The sequence below is a fragment of the Oncorhynchus mykiss genome, chromosome 11 (genome assembly GCF_057628025.1).
Source record: "Oncorhynchus mykiss isolate SJ-2025 chromosome 11, ASM5762802v1, whole genome shotgun sequence".
Lineage (NCBI taxonomy): Eukaryota > Metazoa > Chordata > Actinopteri > Salmoniformes > Salmonidae > Oncorhynchus > Oncorhynchus mykiss.
The window spans coordinates 63,155,480-63,182,615 of NC_143032.1; the positions used below are offsets into that span (position 1 = coordinate 63,155,480).

At 42.7% G+C, this 27,136-nt stretch overlaps 1 protein-coding gene across 3 annotated transcripts; it reads left to right on the top strand.

Moving 5' to 3' along the window:
- The first annotated feature begins 1,046 nt into the window (after positions 1–1,046).
- Positions 1,047–26,564, top strand: lnpep (leucyl/cystinyl aminopeptidase). 3 transcript variants are annotated; one of them, XM_036936024.2, is made up of 22 exons: positions 1,047–1,405; positions 8,874–8,968; positions 9,089–9,282; positions 9,421–9,532; positions 12,917–13,174; positions 13,957–14,147; positions 14,342–14,480; positions 14,671–14,805; positions 14,953–15,073; positions 15,388–15,539; positions 15,691–15,804; positions 15,893–16,030; positions 16,158–16,289; positions 16,601–16,761; positions 16,916–17,004; positions 19,065–19,248; positions 19,650–19,806; positions 19,953–20,137; positions 20,290–20,451; positions 20,968–21,108; positions 22,398–22,479; positions 22,588–26,564. In XM_036936024.2, the coding sequence occupies exons 1-22, from the start codon at positions 1,384–1,386 to the stop codon at positions 22,717–22,719; spliced, it is 3,096 nt and encodes a 1,031-aa protein (XP_036791919.2). In that variant the 5' UTR covers positions 1,047–1,383; the 3' UTR covers positions 22,720–26,564. The 3 variants fall into 3 exon arrangements, with proteins under 3 accessions (XP_036791919.2, XP_090046991.1, XP_090046990.1); XM_090190864.1 differs by lacking the exon at positions 1,047–1,405 and adding an exon at positions 5,568–5,701; XM_090190865.1 differs by lacking the exons at positions 16,158–16,289; positions 16,601–16,761; positions 16,916–17,004; ... (5 more) ...; positions 22,398–22,479; positions 22,588–26,564 and having other exon boundaries at positions 15,893–16,042.
- The last annotated feature ends 572 nt before the right edge of the window (positions 26,565–27,136 follow it).

Below are 27,136 nucleotides of genomic sequence, written 5' to 3' on the forward strand. Positions count from 1 at the left end.
CCTACCCTCCTGCCAAATGTATGACCATAATAGAGACAAATATTTCCCTCAGATTACACAAGCCCACAAAGAATTCGAAAACAAATCAAAAGTTGATAAACTCCCATTTATTTTGGGTGAAATACCACAGTGTGCCATTTTTAGCAGCAAGATTTGTGACCTGTTGCCACAAGAACAGGGCAACCACTGAAGAACAGACACCATTGTAAATACAACCCATGTTTATTTAGTTTCCCTTTTGTACTTTAACTATTTGCACATTGTTACAACACTGTATATAGACTTAATATGACATTTGAAATGTCTTTATTTGTTTGGAACTTTTCTGAGTATAATGTTTACTGTAATTTTTTTTACATTTAGTTTTGACTTTTGTTTCACTTGCTTTGGCAATGTTAACATATGTTTCCCATGCCAATAAAGCCCCTTATATTGAAATTGAGAAAGATAGAGAGTATGGATAAACTGACAAGATACATGTCTCTCTGCCCAAACAACAGGAGTTGTCCACAAAGCAGCACATTATTGTAATATTTATTGAATATTCAATGAGGGTTGTTGACGTCAATCGCATGTATTCAATGGAGAGAGATGCGATGCTACTTTCCTCATGCCATGAATTATTATACATTTTTATTTAACTAGGCAAGTCAGTTAGGAAACAAATAATTATTTACAATGACAGCCTACCCCGGCCAAAGCTGGGCCAATAATGCACCGCTCTATTGGACTCCCAATAACGGCCAGATATAATACAGCCTGAATTTGAACCAGGGACTGTAGTGACACCTCGTGCACTGAGGTGCCTTCGACCACTGCACCGCTCAGGAGCCCTAGAATATGCCTAGCCATCTCCAAACAACTCCGATATAGTGTTTTTGCTCAAAATTGTCAGTACACCTGTACGAACTTAAGCATTACGAAACTTATATTCGATCAACTGAACCTCACGTATGAAATAAGCCACAATGTTTTGTTTTTGACCAGTCGACACTCTCATTGGTCTCCATACAAAAACTCCCTTGCTTGGTGGGCAAAACAACGCCACCTGCTGGAGGGAGACAGATTTTCCGCCGAGTTGGGCCTCTCTTCCCTACAGTCATTGCCGGGCGGAGACGAAGGAAGGAAGTAGTAATTTAAATGCATGGCGAATAGTTTGGTGACAGAATGTCGTTTGGATGGTTGATCATATTTAATTAATTTGATCGCACACGCTAATAACTTCACCCACCGTGTTTGTGGCAGCTAGCTAGTGTGTCAGAAGTAGCTACCAGCCAAGTTAGCCCACAGACTGCAGCAACACAGTGGACTGATCGGGGCTGATAGCTCAGCCAGCCAGCCAGCCAGAAGTGAGGACAGCTCGGCTCTTTCAGATATCGTGTCATGGAGGACCCATTTGACAGTGGTAAGGAATAATGATGACGCTTCCTAGCTGCTCCCCATAATTTCCAGCCAGCCACAATTTCTGTAGTAACGTTAGTTAGTTAGCTAACTAGCATTTTAGATTGCGGACGGTTACCTACATAACGTTCCAAGTCAACAAGTGTCAGGCTCTTGATAGCCAGGCAGCAGTTTTGGTACGAACTAATCAGCATTCATACACTTGTAATGATGGGTACGTTAGCTGATAGAAACATGACTAGCTAAGCCTGGCCTTGGAGTACAGCTAAATTAAAATAGCCAGTGTATCTCTGACAGAGTTTGCCTGAGTAGACTGTGATCTGTAGCTTTAATTCTCAGTGTGACATTCACTTGGGGACACATTCCCCAGTCAGGCTGAGCTCAGGGTTAACTTTTGACTCTTTTCAGCCGAGAGCCTATATATTTAACCCATTAAATCAGTGTTACTCACTATTTTTATTAACAATGATCAATTCAGAGCAAATTCAGAGAAATTGAGCACATGTAAATATAAACATACACACACCAAATAGGCTACATCACATGTATAAGACCCATAAGTTGGATGAGTGAAAATGTCCCTTCTGCTCCTTGACTGAATTCATTCTAAATGTATAGTCTGTTGTTGCTATCCTTGCGAGGCAAACCAGGTATGCATTGGCCAGTCTGTTTTTCTGTTTTTATTTCACAATGTTCATTGTTGAAAATGTTGTTTCACATGAATAAGTGCTGACAAAAATTGTCACCCTTTGCACACACTGCTTCAGACGTGGATACTATGAGTCTGACACAATGCCCCAGAAACATCTGATCTTAGTTCACCTTGCAATGTGTCATTGGCCTCCACTATCGCACTCTCTAGTCCAGCACGGTCAGGACAGAGGGCTGTAATGACTGGGGTCAGAGATGACACTATCGCACTCTCTAGTCCAGCACGGTCAGGACAGAGGGCTGTAATGACTGGAGTCAGAGATGACACTACCTCACTCTCTAGTCCAGCACGGTCAGGACAGAGGGCTGTAATGACTGGAGTCAGAGATGACACTACCTCACTCTCTAGTCCAGCACGGTCAGGACAGAGGGCTGTAATGACTGGGGCCAGAGATGACACTGGCACATGAAAGGGGTTCTTAATGACGTTATCTTTGAATCTAGACTCCAACTCTTCCAACACATGCACAAATGCATCATAGCTAAAATGTTGCAGTATGTCTGGGTCGGATGTGGTGACTGCTCTGAGTAATGGGAACTTAAGAAATAGTCTTGTCAGGTATGAACTGTGTGGTGATTTTATTTTGAAATGCTATGACCACACGCAGCATTTTGCATAGAGTTTTAGCTTTCCCTTGGAGTTGGGGATTCATTGTTCAGGTGAAGTCAGTTCAAAAAGCCAGCTTTAATATCCACTGTGGATCATCCAGCTCAGGCTCCTCTGGTATTGCTTGCAACAAATTCACGGATTTGAGGAAAAATCTTTCCAAAACTCTGCCACCAGACAGCCATATCACCGCATTATAAAATATAATGTCGCTGTATTCTGTCTGGGTTTCCTCCAGCAACTGGCAGAATTGCCGGTGATTCAATGCCCTCGCAATAATAATGTTCACCACGCGCACGACTTGCTGCATCAAATTCTGTACGTCACGGTACGTCACACTTTGAGTTTAGCCACAAGTGCTTCCTGATTAATGATTAAATGAAACGGGAATATCCTCTCTCTTGCAGAATTGCAGTCCCTTAATTTGCTTTAAAATAGCTTCCCTGTTTGTGAAATCAGCATACAATATTTAGGCTTAGGCCAAAAAACATTATTTTACATTGTCGTGTCTGTGAAGGCCGCCTTGTTTCTTGCGAGTATCCTAGCAATCTCATGTGTTGTCTCTGTCGTTTTCTCTGCAACAGCGTTAGATCTGTTTATTTGTTTTTGTCCTTTGAGTAGCGCTTGTTGTTTCGGAGGTTGCTTTGTGGCAGATATGTTTTGTCATGGTGTGACTGGAAATGTCACTAAATTTGCTCGTTTAAAACAATTGACTGCCTTCTGGCAAATAAGACAAAGTGAGCTAGTCCCACCATGTAGTACAACAAAAATCTTCTGTCCATTTCTCTTGGAACTTTCTCTGTTCTTCTTTTAGCCACCGGAGCCACATTAGCTAGCTGCATTTCCCCTGCCGTCATCTTCCTGATTTTCTGGTGGTTATTTGTTCATAGCTGTCACGTTGTTCTCCAGCTCTTTCCCCTCATTTTCATTGTCAATAGATTTACGTTTATTTTTTTTTACAATGATCCATGTCGACCAGACTGCAAAATTAGCTAGTAGCAAACTGATAAATGTCAGTCGCCGTAGCTGAGCAGTTGCGTTCCATTTCGGCCTTTCTGTTAAACAGCTGCGCTATAATGCCATCTATTTGCTGTCCAGGGAACAATAGATATATTCAATGAAGTGATTCAGTCCTGCATTAAATAGTACCCGTCTCAACGTCAACAGTGAAAAGGCGATACCGGGATGCTGGCCTTCTAGGCAGAGTTCCTCTGTCCAGTGTCTGTGTTCTTTTGCCCATCTTAATCTTTTCTTTTTATTGGACAGTCTGAGATATGGCTTTTTCTTTGCAACTCTGCCTAGAAGGCCAGCATTCCGGAGTTGCCTCTTCACTGTTGAGACTGGTGTTTTGCGGGTACTATTTAATGAAGCTGCCAGTTGAGGACTTGTGAGGCGTCTGTTTCTCAAACTAGACACTCTAATCTACTTGTCCTCTTGCTCAGTTGTGCACCGGGGCCTACCACTCCTCTTTCTATTCTGGTTAGAGCCAGTTTGCGCTGTTCTGTGAAGGGAGTAGTACACAACGTTGTTTGAGATCTTCAGTTTCTTGGCAATTTCTCGCATGAAATAGCCTTCATTTCTCAGAACAAGAATAGACCGACGAGTTTCAGAAGAAAGCTCTTTGTTTCTGGCCATTTTGAGCCTGTAATCGAACCCACAAATGCTGATGCTCCGAGTACTCAACTAGTCTAAAGAAGACTTTAATCAGCACGACAGTTTTCAGCTGTGCTAAGGTAATTGCAAAATGGTTTTCTAATGATCAATTAGCCTTTTAAAATTATAAACTTGGATTAGCCAACACAATGTGCCATTGGAACACAGGCGTGATGGTTGCTGATAATGGGCCTATATTCCATAAAAAAATCAGCTGTTTCCAGCTACAATAGTCATTTACAACATTAACAATGTCTACATTGTATTTCTGATCAATTTGATGTTATTTTAATGGACAAAAAATTTGCTTTTCTTTCAAAAACAAGGACATCTCTGAGTGACCCCAAACTTTTGAACGGTAGTGTACGTGTCAGCCTACTAATACTTAATTATTATATATTTTTTTAAATAGGTCCTATTATATTTCTAAATTCTAATCAAATTCGCTAGCCTATAATGCTAACTTTGTAGGCTGCATATCCTGTACCAGCATCGCATGTTCTCTCCCAGCTTCATGGTCTGAACGACGTGCGTAATTCCAGTTTGTATAATACAATACAGTAACGTAATACAGTCCAGACCAAAAAAGATTAGCCTCCTGGAACTTGTTTAATTTATTTACCCAAGAGAGCATAGTTACATCTATGGGCTTTTATGTTTTTCTGTTGTGCGTAATGTGTGGTATCCTATATATCATATTGAATAATGGCACAATCATTTGGGCTTGGGCTCATAAAATGTATTTAATGTAGGGGTCATAAAATGTCTTTAATGAATGGCTCAGGTAGCATCAGACTTTAATTTTCATGCCGATCAAAGCTCTAATGAAATCCAGACATATTTATGCACTTTAGAATGACACTAACGATTTTGGCCGGAAATACCGGTTTATCCTGGGTGAAAGGGGATTTATTCTCGGGATGGATGGAACATTTGTAAAATACCAGGAAAATATTAAACCCTACTACTCAGGAAAGTGAGGAAACACAACTCAGATTGGTTTAGCCCACTGGGTTATATGCCAAGGTAAAGCCTGTCTGAGTTGAGTTTATTTCTAATGTGATGCAAGCTGGATGCTTTTTTTCTTCCAGTCGTCATCAGAGGACCGTTGTATGTGTGCATGTATTAGCCAGCATTCTAAAATATGTTTTACTCTTGTGGATTTCTAGTCCTTTGCTACTACTGCTATCGCTCACTGATAACAACAAAATGCAAATAATTCCAGTAGTTTGGTCTTTCTGGTTCCTCTCCTGTGTGTAGGGGAATATAGCATTTTTGGGCATGCAATCTTAATCTTTGTCCCAAAAATACTTCTGACTCGCCTCATGGGTAAGTGCCTTTCTCAGACCTTAATGTCTATCCCTGTGAAATGTAATAGACATTTGGTGTTAGTTGCAGGTGGAGATGTTACATGCATCTCCTGTAAATAACAATCATTGATAAAATTAGTCAGAATTGGATATGTAGTCCACAATTTTCTGCTACTCAAAGATGCTATCTCCTCTTGTTTTGGTTACTCAGGCCAGCCTAGGCCAAGCAGTGTGTAGTATTATTGACAGTCTGTGACTGCTTTAGCTCAGTGCATTTGTTTATCTGTTCTAAAAGCACACCGAGCTGTTGGAGACACGCCGAGCCCTGTTCAACATACGCACTAGCAACTGCAAGTGACACACCCGAGAAGGCAGGCTACATTATGTCACAGTTGAGTTTATCCTACACAACTCAATCATATTTTATTTTCCTCTTAACTCAGTCAACTGGTTACTTGTTCAGGCCTGTACATTTGATTGGGCTCCTTATCCCATCTCTGTGGTGTGTCATGACGTTGGCCTGGGGGTAGGTTTATGACAGTCATAAATACCTCTTCCCCCCCTTTTCCTCTCTACCCTACTGATGTTACATTTGCAAAACCCTTGGTTAACATATAGATTCTGGGAACATCAGAAGGTGGGGGGAAATGAACTATATTCTGGTAATCCGACCAATTGAACATATGCGGTGGTACTTAATGAATATGATGTCAGTTTGGTTGTCATCTGAGACATTCTCATCAATGATAAGATGACAAACTCTACAGTGGAAAGTCTACACATCAGAATTATTGGATTCACATGGAATTGTTATTCAATTTAAATGTTTCAATATGAAATTATTCGTGATGGGATGAAATGTGATTTTAGCTTCTAAAATGTGAGATTTGGGTTTTCAATGTGAAGGGACATGGGCTATAAAAAAATTCAAACACGCCCTCCTCTCCCTTCCTATATAAAGCCTTGACGACAATATAACCTCCTGTTCTGAGGATGTGAGGACGACGGTCCGATGTCAGAATGGTTCAGATAATAACTACAGAACGAAGCCAACATCAGCGGGAGCTTTGGTTGCGAATGGTATGAACTTTGAACTCTTATTCACTACAGAAGTGATACCTCCTAGCCGTTGAGTTAGCAACAGCCGCTGCAAACGAGGGTTAGGAAGGAACAGACAGAGTATCCCGTCTATCACACAACGGCGTTACTACAACATATTAAATTTACCAGCAGAGACATTCTTCAAAGGACTCGGTTGGGCAACACGGCCTTCCATCTACCACCAACCTACCGAAGCGCAGCGCAGTGTAAATATTTATGGCATTTTCCTTTTCCAAATGGGCGGTAATTTAGAATGCATAAGATTCTGTATTTACGATAGCACAGCTTCGCCCTTTGTTCCTCAATCTTACCGCTCTTTCACTCAAACCCAGCCCTTTTCTTTTGTGTAACCAGCTGTCATATCTGTTCCGCCCGCTAGGGACGTTTTCCTTTATGACGTAATTTGTAATCAAGTTATGATTTAATTATGTGTATGTGTAATTCTGTGTGATTAGTTAGGTATTTAGTAAATAAATAATTAAACCCAATTTTGTATTGCTGATTCAACTTGTTAGCCAGGGTTCGTGCAGATAACCAAGAATTTACAACTTTCAGATGAGACTGAATTAAGATGATGATTGATATTGACTGCTATTAATGTAAAATATTACTAGGTCTTTAAGAGTTTATTCGGAAGATAACAGCTCTATAAATATTATTTTGTGGTGCCCCGACTCTCTAGTTAATTACATTTACATGATTAGCTCAATCAGGTAATATTAATTACAGAGAAATTATTTTATAGAATAGCATGTCATATCACTTAATCTGGCATAGCCAAAGACACGACAGGTGTGTGTGTGTGCTTAACCTGATAAGGACCAGAAGGTTCTTTCTGTTGGCTCAGTAGCACTGACTGTACTCTCCTGCTCTAGCTCTGTGCTGTCTGCTTTATGGCTCAACAGCTTTATTACAGCAAATAAAGGACTTCTGTCTTTTCGGATTAGAACACAGACACACACACTACTAGTCAATAGACACAGCTGTCTTTCTCTGTGGGGGCTTTTTCATTAAAGCTTAATTGACTATTTGAAAAATATTCCAAGTATGTTATTTCATTAGCCTAGCCTGCCGCAATTCAGAATGCACAAGGCCTTTGTGAAAAGCCTAACTGATGGGGGGAGTCCTGTCCTGGACATTGTGAGTGCACTAGTAGGCCTATGTATGGAGCTGAAATGTCCAGAGGTTATGCCTTGTTCAGCTGACAGACAGTCAGGTTGTTTTCACTCAAACACAGCTTCACCTACTTGGCCTTATATGCCCTGCACTGGCCTCAAACTTCAGGTCTGCGTGGCTCTAGCTAAGTGGTGTAGGCTATAGGATAAACATATGTCTGTGTTTCTGTGTATGTTTGGTGAAAACAGGAAAAGTGTGGTGAGCTGCTGCTGACACTTTCCATTTCACTGCTGCTTCCGTTACAGCCCTTGCTGTTTCAGTTTGAGGTGCCGTCATTTTGGTCTGAATAACAGATACCACATTTATAGAACACCTCATTCGACACTATAATACGAGTTGTTCTAACATGGCATTAGGTCTGTCGGGTTGGTGTGAGTCAGAAAAATCTAAGGTTGTCATGGTTCTTCTTTTGATCTGGGTATTATTTACATAGGCCTGATATTCAGCTCCATATTATTAGGAGCAAGACTGTCTGCAGTGCTGCAGACCAGTTGACCTCTGAATCAGAACTATGTCTGCTGCAGGAAGGGATAGGGGAAACTGATGGCTTCATTCGCTTAACTTAGTGTAGGCAGCTCGGCCCTACAAACACGCACACTTTCTCACAATGGAAAACACACAATGGAACGAACATACTAGGTGTATGAGATGGCTTTGTTCTGGCTCTTCACTTAGCCTACACGGTACACCCACTATTCACAGACACGCTGGGACTTCACAATACTTGCTCTTATTACAGGAGAGAATGGGACATTTTATACAGTTTGACAACTGTTGTTGTTATTGAATTAGAGAGTTGAGCGTTTGTCTGTAGAGACACGGGATAATCAATAGAAATGGAGCCACACACACACTTTATTGAATGTGTGTGTGTGTGTGTGTGTATTAACCTTTTTGTTTGTTTGTGTAACCAGAGCGAGCGTCCCTGCCCAGGAACATGATAGAGAACAGTATGTTTGAGGAGGAACCTGACGTGGTGGACCTGGCTAAAGACTCTACAGCCTTCCCGGTAATTACATACTATACAGCACTGACATTAACCAATCCACCCATCAGTTGTATCGTCTCTTCTAACTGTTTGACTTTTTCCAGATTTTCACATTGTCCCCCCTCTTCCACCTCCCTCCAGGCGTTGGAACCAGATGAGGTGGTGTACGAGCCCCGTAGCTCCCGTCTGCTGGTGCGAGGTCTGGGAGAGAACGACCTGGACGATGAGGAGGAGGACTATGAGTCGTCAGCCCGCCTACTGGGCATGTCCTTCATGAACAGAAGCTCCACCCACAATCCTAGCTCCTCCCCTTACAACAGACAGGCTCCACCCAGGTCCTTTTTACTTTTCAAATCCAATCAAACTGTATTTAAAGTGAATTTAAACATCCCAGTACACTTTACAGTAAATTAAAAACAAACATAAACAGTAATATTATATTTATAGATTTGTAAATACTGTTTTTTGGTCAGGTCATGTTCCTGCCCCTCGGCTCGTATGCTGGTGGTGGGCGTGTTCATCTTGGTACTGGTCGCGTCCATGGCGATGGCTCTCTACTTCCTGCCTGGCTGTACCTTCACTAAGGTAGGTGTGTGTGTTGGGGTGTCGGGGTTTGTGTATGTGAAAAGTGTGTGGCTCCTGCATTGCCCTCCACAGGTACGGGAAGTGGTACCAGTGCCAATAGGGCAAGATGGTATGTGTATACAGTTGAAGTCAGAAGTTTACATACACCTTAGCCAAATACATTTAGCCAAATACATTTTCACAATTCCTGACATTTAATCCTAGTAAAAATACCCTGTCTTGGGTCAGTTAAGATCACCACTTTATTTTAAGAATGTGAAATGTCAGAATAATAGTAGAGAGAATTATTTCTTTCAGCTTTTATTTCTTTCATCACATTCCCAGTGGGTCAGAAGTTTACATACACTCAATTAGTATTTGGTAGCATTGCCTTTAAATTGTTTAACTTGGGTCAAACGTTTCGGGTAGCATTCCACAAGCTTCCCACAATAAGTTGGGTGAATTTTGACCCATTCCACCTGACAGAGCTGGTGTTACTGAGTCAGGTTTGTAGGCCTCCTTGCTCGCTCACACTTTTTCAGTTCTGCCCACACATTTTCTATAGGATTGAGGTCAGGGCTTTGTGATGGCACTCCAATACCTTGACTTTGTTGTCCTTAAGCCATTTTGCCACAACTTTGGAAGTATGTTTGTGGTTAATGTCCATTTGGAAGACCCATTTGCGACCAAGCTTTAACTTCCTGACTGATGTCTTGAGATGATGTTCCAATATATCCACATACTTTTCCTGCCTCATGAAGCCATCTATTTTGTGACGTGCACCAGTCCCTCCTGCAGCAAAGCACCCATAATGTTGCCACCCCCGTGCTTCACGGTTGGGATAGTGTTCTTTAGCTTGCAAGCCTCCCCCTTTTTCCTCCAAACATAACGATGGTCATTATGGCCAAACAGTTCTATTTTTGTTTCATCAGACCAGAGGACATTTCTCCAAAAAGAGGGATCTTTGTCCCCATGTGCAGTTGCAAACTGTCTGTCTTTTTATGGCGGTTTTGAAGCTGTGGCTTCTTCCTTGCTGAGCGGCCTTTTGGTTTATGTCGATATAGGACTCGTTTTACTGTGGATATAGATGCTTTTGTACTTGTTTCCTCCAGCATCATCTGCTGTTCTGGGATTGATTTGCACTTTCCCACCAAAGTACGTTCATCTCTAGGAGACAGAACGCGTCCCCTTCCTGAGCGGTAGGATGGCTGGTGGTACCATGGTGTTTATACTTGCGTACTATTGTTTGTACAGATGAACGTGGAACCTTCAGGCATTTGGAAATTGCTCCCAAGGATGAACCAGACTTGGGGAGGTCTCCAAAAAAATTTTTCTGAGGTCTTGGCTGATTTCTTTTGATTTTCCCATGATGTCAAGCGAAGAGGCACTGAGTTTGAAGGTAGGCCTTGAAATATATCCACAGGTACACCTCCAATTGACTCAAATGATGTCAATTAGCCAATCAGAAGCTTCTAAAGCCATGACGTTATTTTCTGGAATTTTCCAAGCTGTTTAAATGTACAGTGAATTTAGTGTATGTAAACTTCTGACCCACTGGAATTGTGATTAAGTTAAATAATCTGTCTGTCAACAATTGTTGGGAAAATGACTTTTGTCATGCACAAAGTAGATGTCCTAACCGACTTGCCAAAACTATAGTTTGTGGAGTGGTTGAAAAATGAGTTTTAATGACTCCATCCTAAGTGTATGTAAACTTCAGACTTCAACTGTACACACGGTGCCTTCAGAAATGATTCATACATCTGGACTTATTCCACATTTTGTTGTGTTACAGCCTGATTTTAAAATGCATTAAATTGCCTTGTACCTCTGCACATTGATCTGGTACTGGTACTCCCTGTATATAGCTCCATTCTTGTGTATTTTATTTTATTCCTCTCGCGTTAGTTACTATTTTATTTTGGATTATTTTTGCATTGTTGGGGAAGGTTCGTAAACAAGCATTTCATTGTCAAGTCTATACCAGTTGTATTCGGCGCATGTGATAAATATAATTTGATTTCAAACATATTCTTTTTTTCTGACGCATCTACACACAATACCCCAGAATGACAAGGGAAAACTAGTTTTTAGACATTTTAGCAAATGTATCAAAAAATGAAATACAGACATCACATTTCCCTAAGTATTTACTCCACTGAATTAATACATGTTAGAATCACCTTTGGCAGTGATTACAGCTGTGAGTCTTTCTGGGTAAGTCTCTAAGAGCTTTGCACACCTGGATTGTACATTATTTGCAAATGATTCAAACCCTGTTTTAGGTTATTGTCCTGCTGAAAGGAGAATGTGTCTCCCAGTGTCTGTTGGAAAGCAGACTGAACCAAGTTTTTCTTTAAGATTGTGCCTGTGCTCTATTCCGTTTATTTTTATCCCCAAAAAACGTCCTAGCACTTGCCGATGACATGCATACCCATAACAAGATGCAGCCACCAACATGCTTGAAAATATGAAGAGTGGTACTCAGTGATGTGTAGGATTTGCCCCAAACATAATGTTTTGTATTCTGCACATAAAGTTAATTTCTTTGCCAAGTTCTTGCACTTTTACTTTAGTGCCTTAGGATGCATGTTTTAGAATATTTATATTCTGTTCAGGCTTCCTTCTTTTCACTCTGTAATTTAGGTTAGTATTTTAGAGTAACTACAATGTTAATGATCCATCCTAAGTTTTCACCTATCACAGCCATTAAACACTGTACCTGTTTATAAAGTCACCATTGGCCTCATGGTGAAATCCCTGAGCGGTTTCCTTCCTCTCTGGTAACTGAGTTAGGAAGGACTCCTGTATCTGTATAGTGGCTGGGTGTAATGATACACCATCAAAGTGTAATTATTAACTTCACCATGATCAAAGGAATATTCAATGTCTGCTTCTTTTTATTTTACCCATCTAGAAGGTGCCCTTCTTTGCGAGGCATTGGACATCCTCCCAGGTCTTTGTAGTTGAATCTGTTCTTGAAATTCACTGTTCGACTGAGGGACCTTACACTTATCTGTATGTGTGGGGTACAGCGTTGAGGTAGTCATTCAATAACCATGTAAAACACAATTATTTCACACAGAGTGAGTCCATGCATCTTAATACGGTATGTGACTTGTTAAGCACGTTTACTCCTGAACTTATTTAGACTTGCCATAACGAAGGGGCTGAATACTTACTGACTCAAAACATTTTAGCTTTAATTTTGAATTAATTTGTAAAAAAATTGAAAAACATAATTCCACTTTGACATTCTGGGGTATTGTGTGTGTGTAGTGCAGTGACACACATTGCCAATTGAATCAATTTAAAATTCAGGCTGTAACACAACAAAATCAAGGTGTGTGAATACTTTCTGAAGTAACTGTGTATATTCACTGTGTTGATCCTCTTTCTCCCCAGGCTGGCTGTGGTAAGGCTAACTCCTCCACTCCTATGGAGCCATCCTATCCTAACAGCACCAATGGGGAGCTGTTTCCCTGGAATGAGCTCCGACTCCCAGCCAGTGTACGGCCTGTGAACTATGACCTCTCCTTGACCCCTAACCTGACTTCCATGACCTTCACTGGCCGCACTGTCATCAACATGACAATACTACACGACACCAAGCGCATAGTTCTGCACAGCTCTGAACTCAATATCACCAAGGCAACCTTCCAGGTAGTCTATGATCAGCCGTGCCATTGCTATTTACTCGAAAATAATATGAAGAGAAATACAATTTTATAGGTTTTGATTTTTAACTGTAATTATTCTGATATTAATGCACAGTGTGTAACTGTCTCACTAGCAGTGTAGAGAGAGTAAGATTTGCTTCCCCTGTGAAGATAAATTGTTTTACTTCGATAATGATGTTTTACCTAGATGGTGATGTTTTACCTAGATGGTGATGTTTTACCTAGATGGTGATGTTTTCCCTAGATGGTGATGTTTTACCTAGATGGTGATGTTTTACCTAGATGGTGATGTTTTACCTAGATGGTGATGTTTTACCTAGATGGTGATGTTTTACCTAGATGGTGATGTTTTACCTAGATGGTGATGTTTTACCTAGATGGTGATGTTTTACCTAGATGGTGATGTTTTACCTAGTGATGTTTTACCTAGATGGTGATGTTTTACCTAGATGGTGATGTTTTCCCTAGATGGTGATGTTTTCCCTAGATGGTGATGTTTTACCTAGATGGTGATGTTTTACCTAGATGGTGATGTTTTCCCTAGATGGTGATGTTTTCCCTAGATGGTGATGTTTTCCCTAGATGGTGATGTTTTACCTAGATGGTGATGTTTTACCTAGATGGTGATGTTTTACCTAGATGGTGATGTTTTCCCTAGATGGTGATGTTTTCCCTAGATGGTGATGTTTTCCCTAGATGGTGATGTTTTACCTAGATGGTGATGTTTTACCTTATTAAATGCTGTTTTTACTATAACCCTTCCAGGTTGGAGAGGATAAGAGTGTTGAGGTGAAGGTGTTGGAGTATAAACCATGGCAGCAGATAGCTGTCAGCTTCCCAGAGGATCTGAAGGTAGGCCAGGTGTGTGTGTTAACGTTGGACTACGCAGCCAACCTCTCACACACCTATGACGGCTTCTACAACAGCTCCTACAACGACAAGACTGGAGCCAAGAGGTAAGCAAAATTATTTTAAAAACTATGTACTAAAGTTTGATCTAAAAATAACATATTAGCTCCTGGTGAATGCAGTGAGATGCATTCTGTAGTAGTGTGTAAACTTGACAATGTTTGTTGACGTAGTAAACTACAACTCCAGTTTGAGCCTAGTCCTTGCTCTCTGTGTGTGACTCTGGCCACCCTCTCCTCAGGGTCCTAGCTGCCACCCAGTTTGAGCCCCAGGCAGCCAGGAAGGCCTTCCCCTGTTTTGACGAGCCGGCTTTTAAAGCCACTTTCCTGGTCAGGATCACAAGGGAGCCTGGATACATCACTCTGTCCAACATGCCCCAGGTACTGTGTGTGTGTGTGTGTGTGTGTGTGTGTGCTTGAGAGTTTGCCTGCACCAGTGTATTTTTAAGTGGTAAACATGAATACATTACAAAATCAAATATGTGATATCAAGTGATTACTGGAGACACTTGACATGAAGAATGCCAGTGATTAAATCATCTGTTAATATAACTGTTGTTGTGTTCCCCAGGCTAAGACGACTACATTACCCAGCGGCCTATTGGAGGATGAGTTTGAGCAGACTGGCGTTAATATGAGCACCTACCTGGTGGCCTTCATCGTAGCCAACTTCACCAGCATTACTAGAAACGTCTCCAATACACTGGTACGTACAGAATCCCTGCCTCACAATCTATTCACACTATTTAAATGACCTGCAAAACGCTGGAATGCAACTGTCTACTCTGTGCCTATCCCCCTATTTTGGGATCTATTGTATTTATTAAATTTCTATGGTGTGTGTGTGTTCTAGGTGTCAGTGTACTCTGTGCCAGAGAAGAAGGAACACACACACTATGCTCTGGACACAGCCTCCACACTGCTGCACTTCTACAACACCTTCTTTCACATCGACTACCCTCTGAGGAAACTAGGTGAGAGGTGACACAAAGACACAACACACAGACACTCAGCCTTCACACAATAAACTCATCGATTAGGGATAAAAATAAAAAAAATCAATTTTGGATTAAGGCTGTAATGTAACAAAATGTGGAAAAAGTCAAGGGTTCTGAATACTTTCTGAATGTATTCAGAACCCTTGACTTGTATTGTAGATTCATTTGAAAATGTGTGAGAGAAGTGTAATATTTTCGATAATGAGACACAAAATATGCCTTGGTATTTACCCCTCCACCTTTCTGTCCCTCTCTCTCTACTCTTCCTTCCTTCTCTCCACCTCCTCCAGACCTGGTTGCTATCCCAGACTTTCTGGCGGGGGCGATGGAGAACTGGGGTCTGATCACCTTTAGAGAGACCAGCCTGCTGGTGGGAAACCAGTCCTCTCCTCTCGACAAACAACTCATCGCTAACGTCGTAGCCCACGAGCTCGCTCACCAGGTGTGTGTTTGTCTGATGTGTGTGTGTGTGTGTGTGTGTGTAGGCTACTACAAGGTGATGGAACATATGTGTATGTATCTCAACAGTCTTAATGCTGTTTTGATGTTTGGTCATAAAACTGTTCTAATTCCGTTGTAATGTTGTGTGTCAGTGGTTTGGGAACCTGGTGACGATGCGTTGGTGGAATGACCTGTGGCTGAACGAAGGCTTCGCCACCTACTGGCAGTACACGTCCCTAATGACAGAGTTCCCACAGCTGGACCTAGTAAGCAGCACCACGTCACACATGCAGGTGCTGTGTCAGTGTAGGTTTAGATAACCATGGATTGATGATCCTTCTTCTCTGTCTCCAGGACAATGTGTTCCTGGGGGTGCGCTTTAAGGCCATGGCCAAAGATTGTTTAAATTCCTCCCACCCAGTGTCAGTGTCGTCCCAGGTGACCACACCTGAGCAGGTGTCTGAGATGTTTGACTCTGTCACCTATGAGAAGGTACAGTCTTGAGCTTTACTCACAAATGTGCTTAAAATTTTATTGATTAGTAGAGCGAAGGATATTGGTGCTGTAGTCACATCAGTAATGGGTCTGTCTGTGACTGTCTGTCCGTGTGTGTCTCTAGGGTGCTTCCCTCCTGCTGATGTTGAAAACCACTCTGCCAGATGGTCAGTTCAGGAAAGGACTCATAAAATACCTGGATAACTACAGAGGATCTAACACTGTTACTGAAGATCTCTGGAACAGTCTCACCCAGGTAGGTGTGGTCTGTCTGAGACACTCTATCTCCGTTTCCTGATTAGTTATTTTCACAGGTTCCTTATTTTGCGGCTGTAAAATCTGGCGCCATATCCTTCCTCTTTTCACAATGGTCACCCTGTCTGTGTATTAAGTGTGTGTGTCTTGTGTTGTATTAAGTGGGTGTGTCTTGTCTGTTGTATTAAGTGGGGGTCTGTTGTATTAGTACTACTGATGCTGATACTCCATCTCTCTCCCATGGTGATGACTAGTCAAGTTAGTAGATTCTTTATATTTATTATTGATGATTGTTGGTTCTGGATGCTCCAGGCCCAGGTGCTTCCCCAGCAGGAGAGTGTGTCAGACATGATGAGAACATGGACGCTGCAAAACGGCTTCCCATTAGTCACCGTCAGCCGCATGGGTGGTCACGTGACGCTCACGCAGGAACACTTCCTGCTCTCCGCAGACAACGCCACACACACCTCTAAGTGAGACATGCACGCACGCGCACACACTTTCTCTCACACACTCGCTCTCTCACACACTTGCTCTCTCACTCTCACACGCTCGCTCTCTCACTCTCACACACACTCTCTCACACATACACACATTCAGACCAACCTTTCTTTGTGTTCTCCTTAGCCTGTGGCATATCCCCGTGACGTATGTGAATGACAGCTGTAGCTCTGCCCCTTCCTGCAGACAGATCTTCACGCTGAGAAATAAGACAGGTAAATAATAAGACAGGAAAATAATAAGACCGGTAAAACTCTGTACATTCAGCTCTGTAGTTGTCAGTGAGCTTGACTAACTTCATGAATTGTCTAATTCAAGCAAGCCTTTATGATTTTAATTGCTTGTGATACATATTTATACAGTGCATTCAGAAAGTATTCAGACCCCTTGACTTTTTCCACATTTTGTTACGTTTCAGCCTCATTCTAAAATGGAATTAATTGTTTTTGTCCCCTCGTGAATCTACACACAATACACCATAATGACAAAGCAAAAACAAAATTGTTGCCAATTTATTAAACCCCCCCCACATTTGCATAAGATTTCAGACCCTTTACTCAGTACTTTGTTGAAGCACCTTTGGCAGCGATCACAGCATCGAATCTTGTTCCTCATCGTCTGAGAGTCTTTTGGGTGCCTCATGGCAAACTCCAAGTGGGCTGTCATGTGCCTTTTACTGAGGAGTGGCTTCCATCTGGCCATTCTACCATAAAGGCCTGATTTGTTTTTTTATTTTATTTTATTTTACCTTTATTTAACCAGGTAGGCAAGTTGAGAACAAGTTCTCATTTACAATTGCGACCTGGCCAAGATAAAGCAAAGCAGTTCGACACATACAACGACACAGAGTTACACATGGAGTAAAACAAACATACAGTCAATAATACAGTAGAAACAAGTCTATATACGATGTGAGCAAATGAGGTGAGAGAAGGGAGGTAAAGGCAAAAAAAGGCCATGGTGGCAAAGTAAATACAATATAGCAAGTAAAACACTGGAATGGTAGATTTGCAGTGGAAGAATGTGCAAAGTAGAAATACAAATAATGGGGTGCAAAGGAGCAAAATAAATAAATAAAATAAATACAGTAGGGAAAGAAGTAGTTGTTTGGGCTAAATTATAGGTGGGCTATGTACAAGTGCAGTAATCTGTGAGCTGCTCTGACAGCTGGTACTTAAAGCTAGTGAGGGAGATAAGTGTTTCCAGTTTCAGAGATTTTTGTAGTTCGTTCCAGTCATTGGCAGCAGAGAACTGGAAGGAGAGGTGGCCAAAGAAAGAATTGGTTTTGGGGGTGACCAGAGAGATATACCTGCTAGAGCATGTGCTACAGGTGGGTGATGCTATGGTGACCAGCGAGCTGAGATAAGGGGGGACTTTACATAGCAGGGTCTTGTAGATGACATGGAGCCAGTGGGTTTGGCGACGAGTATGAAGCGAGGTCCAACCAAACGAGAGCGTACAGGTCGCAATGGTGGGTAGTATATGGGACTTTGGTGACAAAACGGATGGCACTGTGATAGACTGCATCCAAAATTGTTGGAGTGCTGCAGAGATGGTTGTCCTTCTGGAAGGTTTTCCCATCTCCACAGAGAAACCCTGGAGCTCTATCAGGTTCTTGGTCACCTCCTTGACCAAGGCCCTTCTCCCCCAATTGCTCAGTTTGGTCTAGCGGCTAACTCTAGGAAGATTCTTGGTGGTTCCAAACATCTTCAATTTAAGAATGATGGAGGCCACTGTGTTCTTCGGAATCTTCAATGCTGCAGACATGTTTTGGTAACCTTTCCCAGATCTGTGCCTTGACACAATCCTGTCTCAGATCTGTATGGACAATTCCTTCGACCTCATGGCTTGGTTTTTGTTCTGACATGCACTGTCAACTGTGGGACCTGATATAGACCAATCAATTGAATTTACCACAGGTGGACTCCAATCAAGTTGTAGAAACATCTCAAGGATGATCAATGGAAACAGGATGCACCTGAGCTCAATTTCAAGTCTCATAGCAAATGGTCTGAGTACTTATGTAAATAAGGTATTTCTGTTTTTTTATTTTTAATACATTTGCTATAATGTCTTGATCCTGTTTTCACGTTCTCATTATGGGGTATTGTGTGTAGATTGCTGAGGCTGTAACGTAAGAAAATGTGTAAAAAGTCAAGGGGTCTGAATACTTTCCGAAGGCACTGTATATTGTAGCCTGCTGGTTGTATGCGCTGAGGTTCTAGGTAAAAGCATGACCATGTGTCTAAGTGCATTATTATGTGTTTCCAATTAGCGACTCTGAATGTGTCGGACAGTGTGAAGTGGCTGAAGTTCAACTACATGAACACGGGCTTCTATATAGTTCACTATGGAGACGAGGGCTGGGCCACTCTCATAGATGCTCTTAAGACTGATATCAACACACTCACACCCCACGACCGCGCTTCACTCATACACAACATCTTTGCCCTGTCCAGGTCAGTGTGTGTGTTTGTACTGTGGTATGGTACTCTCAATGATCATAGTAGCTGGGAGATGGATGTCCGTCTCTCAGAAAGACTCGATTAATTTTTCTTTATGTGGTCGATGCTGTAAAAAATAATATTCTCAGTCAACCTACCTGGTAAAATAAGGTTATAAATAGATTATACATTCATCTATTTTTAACCTCATTTTACCAGGTAGGATGACTGAGAACACATTATTTTAACAGCAATGACCACTTTAAAAAAAAGAGTCATAATTGGAGGCCTGTCTTAATCCTCTGCCTGGACTTGTACGATTGTGTGAATGTCTGCATTTTAGTTCCACAGACAACAGACACAAATAGACAGAATTCATTCAGATCTATTGTCTATTTTTCTCTTCTCCTCATCAGACTGGGTCGTGTGTCCTTCCGTCAAGTTTTAAATCTGTTGGACTATGCCACCAGTGAGACTGAGACTGCTCCTCTGACAGAGGCCCTGTCACAGCTCAGCTCTGTCTACAGACTACTGGACAAGAGACAGGAGCAAAGACTGGTGGCCCGCATGAAGGTAAATGCGCACACACACACACACACACACACACACACACACACACACACACACACACACTAGATTGTCAGGTACCTTGTTCTGGAGCCTAGTCTCACCATTTGGGACACACTGACTGTGCTTTCACTTTGTAATGTGTGTTTCAGGTGTACATTTGGGGTCATTTTGGCCAGCTGATGGACAGTCAGGACTGGGGAGAGGAGGAGAGTGTGTCCAGACAGGAGCTGAGGTCAGTCCTGCTAGAGATGGCCTGTAGTCTGGGACGGCAGAACTGTACTGACCAGGCCACGGCCCTCTACGACCAGTGGACCAACTCCAACCAAACCAAACAGTAGGTACACACACCAATTGACTAGAGTTTATATATAAGAATATATACTTTTGCTGGTTTAAAAAATATATATACTTTTAGATTTTTTGGGCCGTAGTAAAGCTAGATATCTATTCTATAGTGATCTTGTGGTGCTCTGTTGTCTCCTCCAGGATCCCAGGTGATTTGCAGCGAGTGGTGTTCTCTACAGCGGCCCAGTCTGACCTCAGATGGCTTTCTCTCATGGAGGCATACAGTTCCACCACATATGACTCTGAGAAACGCAAGATACTGCAGGCCCTGGCCTCCACACAGGACCCACAAAGCATCGTATGGTAAGAGAGTGGAGAGTGAGTGTGGGTCCACGGTACTTAATGAATCAATTTACAGACATTAACTGGCCAACTAACCTCTACCCAGAGTTTGTGCAGAGAGACATACAGCTGTACTCAAGCTGATCTTCCCCCTGAAGCTAGGACAGAAGAGTCCCTTCCCATCTTCCTGAAAACATCTGAAACCCTACCTCTTCAAGGAGTATTTTAAATACCCTCTCCCATCTTCTCGCACCCCCTCCTCATGCCCGAGGCTTTCGTGAACTAACATTCGCACTTCACTTTTTGCTCTGACTTTACTGATAGCTACTTTATTGGGGAAAAAGTGCACTTACTATGACTGAGATAGGTAGGTGGGACAACCACATATCTTAGGATGAATGGACATGACAGCCCACTATGTCGCTCTGGATAAGAGTGTCTGCTAAATGACTAAAATGTGCCTAAGCTGTGCCCAGATATGTTTGTAGCGGCCTATGGTGTGTGTCTCTGCATCACTCTAAACACCTCCTCCTTCAGGATTCTGAGCACGGGGCTCGAGGGAGGGATTATCCAGACCCAGGAGCTGCCATTGGTCATCAGCACCATGAGTGACGGCTTCGCTGGCCACTTGCTCGTCTGGGAATTTGTCAAAGAGAACTGGGACAGGATCATAGAGAAGTGAGTGCCACCTTATTCATAAGATCAATTATACACTGAGTGTACAAAACATTAAGAACACCTGCTCGTTCCATGACAGACTGACCAGGTGAAAGCTATGATCCCTTATTGATGTCACTTGTTAAATCCACTTCAATACGTGTTGATGAAGGGGAGGAGACCGGTTAACCTGTCTAGGACTAGCAGACCCCCCCCCCCCCCCGCAACAGCCAGTGAAAGTGCAGGGCGCCAAATTCAAAATGACAATCTCTTAATTAAAATTCCTCAAGCATACAAGTATTTTACACCATTTTAGAGATAGAATTCTCGTTAATCCAGCCACAGTGTCTGATTTCAAAAAGGATTTACAGCGAAAGCACCACAAACGATTATGTTAGGTCACCACCAAGCCACAGAAAAACACAGCCATTTTTCCAGCCAAAGAAAGGAGTCGGCCTCCCGGGTGGCGCAGTGGTTAAGGGCGCTGTACTGCAGCGCCAGCTGTGCCACCAGAGATTCTGAGCCCAGGCTCTGTCGTAACCGGCCGCGACCGGGAGGTCCGTGGGGCGACGCACAATTGGCATAGCGTCGTCCGGGTTAGGGAGGGTTTGGCTGGTAGGGATATCCTTGTCTCATCGCGCACCAGCGACTCCTGTGGCGGGCTGGGCGCAGTGCGCGCTAACCAAGGTTGCCAGGTGCACGGTGTTTCCTCCGACACATTGGTGCGGCTGGCTTCCGGGTTGGATGCGCGCTGTGTTAAGAAGCAGTGCGGCTTGGTTGGGTTGTGTATCGGTTTTCGCCTGCCATATGAGTTCTGTTATACTCACAGACATCATTCAAACAGTTTTAGAAACTTCAGTGTTTTCTATCCAATACTAATAATAATATGCATATATTAGCATATGGGACAGAGTATGCTCAACAGCTTCCTGTGTGTATCAAGAATGGTCCACCACCCAAAGGACATCCAGCCAAGTTGACACAACTATGGGAAGCATTGGAGTCAACATTGGCCAGCATCCCTGTGGAACGCTTTCGCCACCTTGTAGAGTCCATGCCCTGATGAATGGAGGCTGTTCTGGGGGCAAAAGGGGGGGGCAACTCAATATTAGGAAGGTGTTCCTAATGTTTGGTATAGTCAGTGCACATTTACATACTTACAGCATCAACCGACAGAACAATGGGCCCAAAAACAATAGTTTCCCAATCGATATCAGTGGGCCTGTTTCAATTGGCTCTTGTGGAGAAGTGGCTAGTTTCTATTGGCTGTTGTGAAGTAATGGCCTGTTGTTGATTGGCTGTGTGTGTAGATTCCCAGTGGGGTCCTATCCCATCCAAAGCATAATCAAGTCCACCACCTCCCAGTTCTCCACTCAGACACACCTGGAGGAGGTGAGCTTACACCTCAGAACCATGCCGACTCTATATCATGTGTCTGTGTATCAGATGCCTAGTGCATGTTGGTCTTCTCTCATGTCAACTGTGTGTGTGTGTGTGTAGGTCCAGCGTTTCTTCTCCAGTCTGAAGGAGCGGGGGTCTCAGATGCGTAGCGTCCAGGAGGCTTTAGAGACCATCAGACTGAACCAGCTCTGGATGGACAGGAACCTCCCAACACTCAGAATATGGCTCTAACATGGCCGCTTGGCAACTGTCGCTCCCGGCAACCTGCTCCGAGGGCCATGTTGCCATGGCAACAGCAGTGTTTGCACTATAGTAGGGCTTGTGTCTCAAATGACATCATATTCCCCATATAGTGGCTACTTTATTTTTTCACTATGATCAAGAGTAGTTCACTATATAGGGAACAGGGTGTCCTATGAGTTGTAGTAGCCAGCTCAGGGTTGCTCTAGAGATTGTGTATCTGACCCCGTATCAATCAGACTCTAACTCCTCTCTTTCTCTATGCTGTCGACCAAACCTTCACACCGCTTTCATCACAACAGCATGCCTGGACACACAAACTCAACGTGCTTCACATTGTATGGAGGCAACTCACCCATTCCACCACCCCCTAGTGCTGTAGCATCCACCTGAGAAAGGACAAGGAATACAGGAAGAGAACATGCTGTGTAATCAGCGCTGGCAACATGTCATCAGTATGTGTCACCTGTGAAACTCATGGCTCAGTGACTAATTGTGCTCTCTCAGGCCCTGGCCCCGACTCCAGCCTCCACATGAATGTCCTACTGTCTGGGGGAGGAGGGGGAGAATGTCTGTTGAAGGCCAGAGTAAGGCTACAGAGCTGACACACAATACAAAGGGGTTAGGTGACCGTGTACAGTAGACACGCTCAGCAGGCTACAGCCAGAACGTGTATATGTTGAAGGAAAATACCTTACTGTTTAGATCAGTGGTGTCCCCCCAAAAATGTGGGACTAAAAATAACTCAAACCAAATTGAAACTGTAAAAATGCTAATGGCGCTATATTTATAGCGTTTATTGACTGTCCAGCTCACTAATAATAACTTAAATGAAAACTAGACAGTCGGGGAGCATCGAAAATTCTCAAAATGATGGATAGAGGACCATTTTTTGGGGCAGATTTTGGCACTTTTTAGATATTTGTTTTTAAAGAGCGAATGCGGCCCTCAGGGTAAAATGAGTTTGAGACACCTGGTTTAAATGCTCCCAAAGTGAACTCTACCACTTTTCTACCACTGTCGGTCTGTTAGTTAGACCTCAAGAAGTGTTTTGGTCTGTTGGTATAAACCAGGGGACAACGTTTGGTTTGGCCCGCAAGGACCACTAGGGGGCCCCCGACTGACTTCCTTTTTTAGGAAGTCAGTCGGGTTCACAACTTACTGTTACGAGATACCATAGTAGAATACATAACGTGTCATTTCAAAATGTGGTAGTGCCTCAGCAGTTTTCCTCTTGTTATGTCAGTCACTGACAGTCAATCAACTAGCCCGTGTCAGCTAACATCGATTGCTAGGTAAGTTAGTCTAGCCAGCTATCTAAACCTTGTAGTAATCATAGCCGAATTACTGACTGGGCATCCAAGGCACATGCCCAGGGGCCCTGACCTCCAGGGGCCCCTCGTTTCATTTTGTTATTCACTCTCACGGATATCATAGGAACATGGCATAAGCCATAGCAAACTATGTAGAACTGCAGGGAATTAGCATTAAATGTGGCAAAATGTCTCACCATCCCATGGAAAAATGTGTACAATCACATGAAATTAGTCATGTTGAATTGCTGAAAATCTGCTTTAAAATACTGGCAATCAGAATGTGTTGTTAGGTGTCAAGTTATACGGCTACGATTTGATTCCTGTTTCAAGACCCTAAAAAGCTATTGTTTACCTTTTTTTATATTTCTAAATAAATGATTTATTTTAATGGGCTGCAGCTCATCACTCAGATGATGTTTTGGTACACCAAGCCCAAGAGTTTGAGCCCCCCTGGTGTAAACGGTGGATGAGCTAAACACCCCGGCACTTCTGACGTAACTTTCATTGTTATATTTTGACAGTTATTTTGACAGTCATACATTCATGTTTATCTAACAATATAACAATATTCAGATTGAAGGAGTATAGTTAAGACCGCTTTCTGCTTTTCCTTTGCGTGCAGATTTTTCTTTAGTTTTTGATGTTTGGTTTTGATTGTATATATGGTGTGTAGTGTGATGTCTCAGACGTATGAGTCCTGGTCAAATGCTTTTAATGGTTTTGTTTTTACTAAAGAACAAAGTGTACTGATGAATGTGAGGTCACTTCAAGGGCTCAGGATCTTGTATGAAACACAGCTAACTGTAGATCCATATTAGGGTTGGGTGGCTGCACCATGGTTCTTTTCAATTTAAGTGGTGGTAATAATGAAATCAACAACTTCTTTAAATTATAATGTACGTTTTTAAAGTACAGGGTTGCCTGATTGTTTCTGTCTTTTCCATTTAAGGAGTTTAGTGAGTGACCTAACAGTGTTGCATCTGTAGACCTGGGTAGTGCAGTTTTAGCTGTGTCTGTAGTCCAACAGTCTTCTGTCGTTGGTTAGCCTGGCTTAGTGGGCTAGGTTACATTTGTCTCACTATGTGTGAGCTCTATGGTACTCCGTTGTCTATTGTAGCCCTGTTGTTTTCCACTCTGTGTGGAAGATGATTGTATCAGCCTCCCGGCTGACTCTGGGTAGAAGATGATTGTATCAGCCTCCCGTCTGACTCTGGGTAGAAGATGATTGTATCAGCCTCCCGTCTGACTCTGGGTAGAAGATGATTGTATCAGCCTCCCGGCTGACTCTGGGTAGAAGATGATTGTATCAGCCTCCCGTCTGACTCTGGGTAGAAGATAATTGTATCAGCCTCCCGTCTGACTCTGGGTAGAAGATGATTGTATCAGCCTCCCGGCTGACTCTGGGTAGAAGATGATTGTATCAGCCTCCCGTCTGACTCTGGGTAGAAGATGATTGTATCAGCCTCCCGTCTGACTCTGGGTAGAAGATGATTGTATCAGCCTCCCGTCTGACTCTGGGTAGAAGATGATTGTATCAGCCTCCTGTCTGACTCTGGGTAGAAGATGATTGTATCAGCCTCCCGTCTGACTCTGGGTAGAAGATGATTGTATCAGCCTCCCGTCTGACTCTGGGTAGAAGATGATTGTATCAGCCTCCCGTCTGACTCTGGGTAGAAGATGATTGTATCAGCCTCCCGTCTGACTCTGGGTAGAAGATGATTGTATCAGCCTCCTGTCTGACTCTGGGTAGAAGATGATTGTATCAGCCTCCCGGCTGACTCTGGGTAGAAGATGATTGTATCAGCCTCCCGTCTGACTCTGGGTAGAAGTTCCCTGTAGGAACAGATCTATGATCAGTTACACAACAATTCAGACCTTAATCAAATATAAAACTGACCTTGGATCAGTGTCTAGGGCACAGTTAAATGAGGAGGACGGGCTTCTGGTAATGGCTGGACCAGAATAATGGTATCAAATGTATCGAACACAGCTTCCATGTGTTTTGATGCCATTCCAATTCCTCCGTACCAACCATTATTTTGAGCCGTCCTCTCCTCAGCAGCCTCCACTGGTCTAGAGGTAACTACCTCCTCTCTGCTGCAGCAGCATTGGCTCAGATGTTGGCAACCACTGAATGTCCTCAAGGAGATCTTCTATTACATAACAACATGACAAATGAATATCTGAGCTTCTAATGTAGCTTCTCTTCTAATCTAAAGCCTCAGAGGTCTGTAGCTATGTCTCCTGTTTGGTACTGTCTCAATCTGAAGGAGGGTTTACTTCTCACTCTGAATGTTGTGATGTCATGTTGAAAACATTGGAACAGCTAGGTCGTATTGGCCGTTATGATATGTCTATTATGAACTCTATCTTGGGTGCAGAATTGTCAGTGTATTCCTATGCCAAGTCCACCTCTAGTGGCTCATCATTTTAAACTGTTTTGCACTGGGGTTGAATGATACTGAATATTGTCAAGCTCTTCATTGTCATGAAAAAAAGACGAATAAAATGTTTTCTGGACTTTTGCTGTTCTGTATTTGTGTGCTAAGCGTGGTCTGTGTTCAGCAGTTAGTGTTCGCTTGAGGCTTACCCAAATGTACTGCCTTTCTAGGGAGTTTTTCCTAGCCACCGTGCTTCTACACCTGCATTGCTTGCTGTTTGGGGTTTTAGGCTGGGTTTCTGTACAGCACTTTGTGACATCAGCTGATGTAAGGGCTTTATAAATACATTTGATTGATATAAAGGTAATGTAGAATATACAGAGCTAGCACAGATATAACAATGAGACAGATATTTCACTGGATGTATAACAGAAGCATCCGTGTGGGGTTTCCCATTCACTACCAAATTGTCATCAATGAAACATTTGATCTCAATTTGGTTTTCTGCTCCCAAAACTAAAATCGGTGCAGAACAGAGTGGATAAAGATTTGTAGACTTTACCCTTTGCCAAAGTTGATTAAAAAATGTGTTGTTTAGGAGTGCAAATACGAATTTAGTTATTGCACACTCGCACATCAGAGTAGGCGTTCCCTAACGGAAATATGCAAATATATGCTAGAATGCGCCAAAATGATCTCGCTATCTCATGC